Source organism: Lactuca sativa, chromosome 4, assembly GCF_002870075.4.
Source record: "Lactuca sativa cultivar Salinas chromosome 4, Lsat_Salinas_v11, whole genome shotgun sequence".
NCBI lineage: Eukaryota > Viridiplantae > Streptophyta > Magnoliopsida > Asterales > Asteraceae > Lactuca > Lactuca sativa.
In genome coordinates, this window is record NC_056626.2 from 354,373,007 (window position 1) to 354,381,480 (window position 8,474).

The following is an 8,474-nucleotide window of genomic DNA, read 5'->3' on the forward strand; positions in this document are numbered from 1 at the left end:
ACACATTTGCGACCTCCAATAGGTGTGTAACAAACACAAATGGAGATGTCCACCTATAAGCAAAAAAAAATATCCTCCTTTATGACTACACAAAATCAGTTGTGGCAATAGGTACTAAATATATATAAAAAAAAGAATGAAGAAAAAACCGAAGCCAACATGCAAAGTCATCCACAACTTGAAAGTGGATAGGTTAAATTTGTAAAACACATCACAAGTGTAAAAGGTAAACTTTTAAAGAACAATAATGTTAAACGTACATTGTTTTTGCTGTATTTTGTCAGAATTGTACTAAATACATAGTTTGAAACATACACACACAGATACAGTCACAAAAACACACAGACAAAAATATGAAGCATGCTCACATAAAAAAACCTTAACTCTTTGTTAAGAGAAGATAATTACTTTTATAGTTATTTTTTTTGCGATAAATAAGTCAAAACTATACCAAAATAGAGATACTAACCACACATTGATGAATAAATTTTGAGAGCTTCTTATTTCTGTCAACAAAAGTACCATTTGATATTAGTAAGCTTGCAAAATCAATACCCGATGTTTGAAGGAATTACATAATTCTTACATGAGATTTCAATGATCATGATGTTCCATCAGCCATAAACACCACAAAAGCATCAAACTTCAAAGTAAAAAACCCAAGTGAACTTACACAAACACCTTTGTTTTATGAAGATCTTTAGCCTTCTGATGGAACCACTCCAACCCTATTCTTGTCGTAGTAAAATAGCACATTTTGGAATTAAGACCTTTCTTAATATTATTCTATTCAACCTTCAGAAATAATAAAGAGCTTAATAAGCTATAAAACATCCATTTTGTTTGGAATTAAAGAGAACCTGATGACTTTGGCAGTTGGCAAAAGCAAGGATCCAAGATTATATGCCACACTGGAATATTTCAACATACTGTTAAATACACCGAAACAATCCATATACATGTGTGGCTTCAGACATACACCTCCAGTTATATAAGAAGCCATAAGAACAGGGGCAAAATTTTAATTTACTCAATAATGTGTTGCATGTTGTAGGAATGCAGAATGTGGTGACCCAATAACACATGAATCTATAGGAACCATATAGGAAAAGAAATGTTTTTTTAAAAAAGGAAAGAAGGAAAGCTAAGAGACATATTGTCCAGGTCCATTTTCTAATCCATATAAACACAAAATTTGTCATTATTTATCGGTAGTTAAGAGGTAGCTTTTATTATCTTCAAATTGGCTTTCACATGGGTTTGTTGTAGTTTTATATTTTGTTGTTGTTTCTTGAAGCGACATACAACTCAAAACAATATAGGGATAGTTAAAAAGTGACAATTACAACACCATATATATCCATTTACTTTTACTATAAAAGAATGGAATGTTTCACAATAACACCAATCGAAATTGAGCATGTAACATATTAAAATAGTATGACTTTGACAACTTGCCCATGAATTTTGTAACTGATCTCAAAAGAAAACCCATAATATGGAAACACTTTTTTGTCCCCTTTATATTGATAATCAAACACAAACCCTACCTACATCAGGGAAAAAACTCCTAAACACATAGAAAGACAACTTGATACACGAAATTTTAAAACAACAAAATACAGCACACCAGAACACAAATCATATATTTAAGAAAAAAAATTCAATTTCATTTCAGATTTAAGACTAGAATCCAAAGAATAATTAAAAAAAAACAAAGTCAAAAGTCAAAATGTCACACCCCAAAACCAGAACGGCGGAAACGTTCGTGGGTGGAGGACGTCATATGTAGTATCACAACAATTGAATAATAGTAATCAAAGCAACACCATTCTTTAATATATATGTAAAGTGTTTACATCGAGTTCAAAACATTACATGTTGTTATAGTATAATAGTATCAAAAGATAAGACGACAAACTACTGCTCTGTCTTCACGAACTCCGATTGGATACTTGTTTTAATATATTCCTGAGAATACAAGTATTTTGAAAGCTAGTATCAACTATAAAGCTGGTGAGTGCATAAGATTTAGTTTAAAGTAAGAACTTCTTTGACAATTGAACAAATTTGAAAGATTGACAAGAAAACCATATGTTTCCTTAAAAGTAAAGTAATACTGAAACAATTTCCTCTTTAATCGTTTAGTTTATACTAATTGCATATAATCAATGTGAGACGGATAGTAGGTTGTGTGATTTGGTCGTACCCTCACATCCAAACATGGAAAAGGAAAGCAAAACTGGGTTCACACAATCTCCAATCTATATAGTCTTCATTATATATAATCTTTCGTATAAACTGAAGGATTATAGTTGTAATTAAAAGTAATCTATGTTATTCTGATTCTAACTAAGAGATGAGTTAATATCCATGAAACTTAGCTTATACACGTTATGATATAATCAAGATTGGGCGGATAATAAAATGTGTGGTTCTACCCTAGTTCCACATCCAAACTAGGAAAAGAAACTAAGTTAGAAATCCCACATTCTATTGTCTTCAAGATCTTCGTTATATATCTCGGGAATGTATAAGCGAGGAAATCATAATAATAACCTTCTTACGAATCCTTTTTAACGAACTAGAATTCCTAGTAAATGTTACTAGAATACCTAGAAAATGTTACCATTGAACCTAGGAAAACCCATATTCCCTAACTGTTATTGAACTGTGGTTTTATCCATTAAAAGCGTTATATTGAAGGATGGCGTACTATGATATGGAATAGTTAACTTGTAACCCTCCAAAAGTACGACTTAATGAATGTATAAATATGCTATGGAATAGCATATTTAGTTTTATATCTCATAAAACCATCCCTGTATTAGAGATTATGCTATTGAAATAGCAAGTTCAGTCTCAGTTCATAGTATAATAAATATACTACGAAAAGACTATAGTACGATCGTTATGTTCTTCTGAATAGTACTTTGAAAAGACTGTCTCGTGATTCACATAGTACATACATATTATACATAACCAGAAAAGGACGGACAATTGATTGTGCGATCCTGTTGGACCCCCACATCCAAACAAGGAAAAGGAAAGCAAAACAGAGTTCACATATTCAACCGTCTATCAGTTTCTCATTATACATAACTTTTGAGTATATATTAGGCAATCACAGAAACTATTACCTATGTTCGTTTTATGTTTGGGTGTAGGTACTATGCGCGTGTACCCACCTATGTTTGGTGTCGCGGTACAATGCTCGCATACCCATGTTAACTGAAGATACGGTACCGTACCCGGGTACCCCTTTTATACGTGTGGTACATTGGATGATGTACCTTTTTGAGTTCCTTATGTTTAGCTCGTATTATTGTTCGTACTTTCTGAATAGATAACTAACAAGTATTATATCTCTATGTACATCTATGACTTTTACGAACTACCAAGTGAAACGTATTGATCTACCAAGTAATGAACATTGACTCTCTAACTATACTCCTTATAGTTCCTAGTAAGTTCTTTGTATCTAACTGACTGAACTGAACTGAAAGAATACCATTGATACCCAAGGTATTAAACTCACTTCTAGAACTTTTATATCTACATACATATACATGATATACAATTAATATTTAAACGGCATTTAGACAAACAACCTTACTCTAAACCCACATCCAAACAAGGAAAAGGGTTTGAAGTTGGTAGTCAGCCCTGTCCTTTAAACACTACTTGTATAACTATATCTATATAGACATAAAATATACAAAATACAAGTTAAAAGATTTGATAAAACATTTAAAAGCATTTTCTAATATTTAAAAGAGTTTAAAAACCATTTAAAAGCATTTTCCAATATTTAAAAGAGTTTTATTTATAATAAAAGCATTTTGATGACTTTATGTCATTTACAACATTCAAAGAATTTTATTTATAATAAACACAATTTCTTGTGTTTGGACTTGTATTCCGCCCCCCCTTTAAAACAGTGAAAAGTGATAAAATGTAAGGGTATGAACTCACCTTATGATTGGTAATCCAAATGATTCTAGTAAGGATGAGAAGTTCCACGAATGAAGTCCCGTTACATGAATGATTCCTAAATGACATATATTGGTACATATATGTATATAATTTGTGTATAATACAACTAATCATGAAGGAAACAATCTAAGGGACTAAGGAACTTGGACATGAAGAGATCAGTCACATGTGATTGATCAAAGGGAAGTGTGTGGCCACACTTAAGTGTGTTTACGGCCAACACACATGAGTTTACGGCCAAACAAGGAGTTTACGGACGTAAACTCATGGACATAATGCTTAAGTGAGTGATTTAAGGTCTTAAAAACATCCATTAAGAGTTCAAGGTCAATGGCTTGCTTGTTGGAAGGGTTTAAGGCTCAAACATGCATCAATATGGAGTTTACGGCCAAGGGTGTTCTTGGGCCGTAAACTCAAGGTGTTTCTTGGGAAATACATGTTTTCAAGGATGTAATTCAAAGCTTCCTAGTAGATATGAAGTATAATGAAGAGAACTTACGATATAGAAGCTTGAAAGGGTTGATTTTTGCCAAGAACACTAGTGTGTGTTCTTGGTGTTTCTTGACACTACTAGAAAAACAGCCTTTTACGACGCACAATGCATGTCATAAAACGCTCAGACGACGCGCAAATGCGTGTCAAGGAAGGCCCTGTCATAACGAAAGACGACACGCTTTTGCGCGTCGTCTATTTACGACGCGCAATTACGACGCTCATTTGCGACACGCGTTTACGACGCTCATTTACGACACGCAATGCGTATCAAGGAAGCCCATGTCATAAAGGAAGACGACACACATTTGCGTGTCGTAACCTCACCACGCGTGTTTAGGACACGCATTGTGTATCATTAAAGCCCCTGTCATAAGTGAAGATGACACATATTTGCGTGTCATAATTTCGAATGTTTTAATGTATATATATATATATATATATATATATATATATATATATATGATAGAATTACTAATTTTCAAATAAACAACAGACTGAAATTAATATAATACAAAATAAAATACCATACATAAGAACGATAATTCATTTCAAAAAAATATCACATGTCAAACAAGTGACCTAACATTACATGTCAAACAACACTGCATGTCAACACTAATAACACTTAAAACATGTTTTTTCCTACATTTAGAGCACCCACTATTCCTATATCAACAACCAACTTTAGGTCCAATTCCAACCACCTGCAAAAGACAATTAGAAGAATACACACCTGAATTGGACACAAAGACAACATAAATATATAATAAAGGGATAATTTGATGAAATAGAGATGTATCTTCCATTTATTTACCTATGATACTGAGATTGCAAGGCTATCCAGTATATCCTCCATAAAGATGTAGTGTGAAAAAACTTGCATCCATAAGTTTAACCTTAACCACAAAGATGTAGTATGAAAAAACCTGCATCCACTAAGTAGAAACGAAAAGAACTAGAGTCTCAGGAAAGCATATTGGCATATAGTAGAAACAAAGCCCCTCTAATAAGATAAATATGATTAGAGGAAAAGGTTTGATTCTTGAAGCTGAAAATAAGGACCTGAAGAAAGAAGCATACACATTTGCTTCCTCTTTACATATCTTGTCAATTGTTGCTGATTCTTCTTCTGAAAGTTTCTGCATCATAGAGAAGGAATTCATGTAAAATGACCAATTTGACCCCCTCTTCTTCATCTCAGTAAGATTCCAATCTCAAAAGATGAAGTGTCTAGATAACAACATAGGGACTAAAAGCGTTATGAAACAGTGAAATGGGGACCAAAAAAGAAAAAGATTCATTTTTTAGCATATTCGAAAAAAGTCAATAACAAATTGACTTATGATAAAAATATCTATCAAGAATCTGACCTTGAATTCCTCCAATGTAAAGTTGACAAGACAAACTCCCCATTGGGTGGTTGTTAAGGTGTAATTTTTCATGGGGTTAGAAGTTAGAAAAAGGAAAAAGATGAAACCTATGCTTCAGAGCAAATATGTCTAACAACATATCCGTGTGAACCACCTGAAAATCTTCCATCAGTTAATAATGCACATTCCTGCAAATTTTCACAAAATTTTATCTCATCAATATATAACTAATTTACACAATCTAAATAGCTTTTAAAAACAATTTGTTAGAAACAAGAAAAATTATAACTTTTTAAGCCATTTTGAATTAAACCCTAAAAATTACGTTCCCAAGACCTGCACCCATTATTGCACTTGTTGGTGTCAGCATTTCAGGCATACCTGGGCCCCCTTTAGGACCTTCTCCTCTAATAACAACCACTTTCCCCTGAAACAAGATTTTATTCAAAAAATCAAATAAAGAAAATAAGAAAAAGGGATTAAATTCAAGAAATAGCAATATGCTTTTAATTAGTTTATTATAACATCTTACTTTCATTTGCTTATACTTTAATAGACTTTTTTTCCTATTCAAACATTGTAATAGAAACAAACACAAGTAGAATGTGCTATAATAAACAAATAATTGAAAATACATTGATATTTCTTGAATAGAGTCGAAAAAGTAAACCTTAAAACTCATGGGGTCTTCAGAGATGGCTGCAATCATGGCTTCCTCCCCCTCAAAGACATATGTAGTACCTAAAAAAAGTCTCCCAAATCATTATTAATAAAACCAACTACAAATTAAACAAAACAAAATGTGAAAATGAGAGAATTACCAGAGAAATATAACCCTTCTTTTCCTGTGATCTTTGCTACTGAGCCTTCAGGTGCAAGATTTCCATATAATATTTGAAGATGACCCATTTTCTTTATCGGGTTCAATTGCAAAGCCCACGGGATATGTGGGCAATGATTCCTTAGCAATGAACTTGTTCAGCTTCCACATGATTTTCTGGAAATACTTTTGGGTAGCTGCAGGGTAGTCTCCAGATGTGAATTTTGGTGAGTCTTGCATGGTTGAACCATAGCCACTTTTCCCTTCTAACATAGAAGGTCCAGCTCCTTTACTACTTGTAGCTAGAACCTGAAAAGATGACATTAAAATTTACTGAAGCATAATCTAATTCAACATTTTTAACTAATAATTTGATTCTGAACATTTTAATTTAGGTTGAATGTTTTGGATTTGATTTTGTCATATCCATCTAATATAATGAAGATGTGTGGATTCAATATAGGAGCAGCCCTTTTGGTCATCCACGAACTACTGCATCTAAATCAATTAAGTACGTGAGAAGAGCACAAGAACAAAAATAAGTCAACAACACATTCAGAAAGGAAAAAGATGTTCTGACTTGATAATAATTACAAGCTATGATTACATATCTCATATGAGCCCCTTCAGATGCATCTTTTGTGAGGGATTTGGTCCCCATATGCGAATGGTTTGATCATCACTAGATGATGCTAGCATTTGATGTCTCCTAGGATTCCAGGTCACACAGTTTACAGTCATTGAATGACCAAAAAGCACCTAAATTGGATCACAACCACTTCGATTCCAGATATACACCTGCTCTCACAATTATCAGAAAATAAACTTAAGGATAATGAGCTGATGAAAGTTAGGGATAGTTAGGTAAATTCACAGGTATATATATGTCTTACCTGAAATGGCAGTTGGAGACACTCAAGCCATTATGAGACTAAGTGCCCAACTCCCCTGTTGTGCATAGTTAAGAAGGTTAACTTCCCTGAACAATGGAACAGACAAGTGTTATGGATTTTAAAATCGGTCTCCTAATTCTGGTGCATGAAGAAAGTATCTACTTATGCATTCGTATCTTATCCCATTTGATTACACTGCTTTTATATGTAACGTATAATTCAACAAATATTCTAAGAATAGAATCTCTAGAGTATCGATTTTGTTAAGGACATAATAGTTACCTTCCATATAATTTTTGTACAATCACTTGATGAAGATGCTAAATAATCCCAATTGTTAGAGAACTGAACAAACCAAACTTCATTCTTGTGGTCAGACAAGATCTACAACAATGTTTCAAAGAGATTACTCCATTAAAAGATTAGCATGAACTATTTACAATTTGAACTAACACACATGAATGGTTTCTGTAGGGATCTGATCCCTACTACAAGAATGATCCTTATAGATTGATACTGGATCCAGAGAATTGTGGTAGATGGATGAATCAATTTGGGAACCAACCACCCTTTCAACCAGATGTTCCAATCCTCTAAAAACTTGGCCTTTTGATCTTTACATAACAACATATTTTTCAGACTTGTTAATCAGCAACCAAAATTGAAAGCCAAAGACCTGAATTAGGTAGCAGAAACAAATCTCCTGCAAAAGATGAACACCAAATCGTAACCACGGTTTCTTGAATCAACATAACTGATTAATTAATATCATAAGACGGTAGCGTGAAGAGGGGGGAGCAGACGAACACTCAACTGACACAGAATGAAGGAAGCAATACGTATGGCAACGAGAAAAAACAAATTAGGGCTTTTGTAGAGATTATGATATAAAAAGTTACC

At 33.2% G+C, this 8,474-nt stretch overlaps 1 protein-coding gene across 1 annotated transcript; it reads right to left on the bottom strand.

The window, feature by feature from the left end:
- Positions 1-5,968: 5,968 nt before the first annotated feature.
- Positions 5,969-6,795, bottom strand: LOC128133712 (dihydroxy-acid dehydratase, chloroplastic-like). The gene is made up of 4 exons (XM_052771236.1): positions 6,683-6,795; positions 6,532-6,602; positions 6,187-6,288; positions 5,969-6,049 (listed from the first exon to the last, which is right to left on the bottom strand). The coding sequence occupies exons 1-4, from the start codon at positions 6,768-6,770 to the stop codon at positions 5,969-5,971; spliced, it is 342 nt and encodes a 113-aa protein (XP_052627196.1). The 5' UTR covers positions 6,771-6,795.
- Positions 6,796-8,474: the final 1,679 nt, after the last annotated feature.

Bases quoted from the DNA above. Each gene is read 5' to 3' on its own strand.
- LOC128133712 (XM_052771236.1), bottom strand. From the start codon at position 6,770: ATGGGTCATCTTCAAATATTATATGGAAATCTTGCACCTGAAGGCTCA. The intron at 6,289-6,531 runs GTTTACTTTTTC...ATCTTGTTTCAG, and splicing joins AAGACCCCATGAGTTTTAAG to GGGAAAGTGGTTGTTATTAG. The intron at 6,050-6,186 runs GTAATTTTTAGG...GAAAATTTGCAG, and splicing joins TGGGTGCAGGTCTTGGGAAC to GAATGTGCATTATTAACTGA.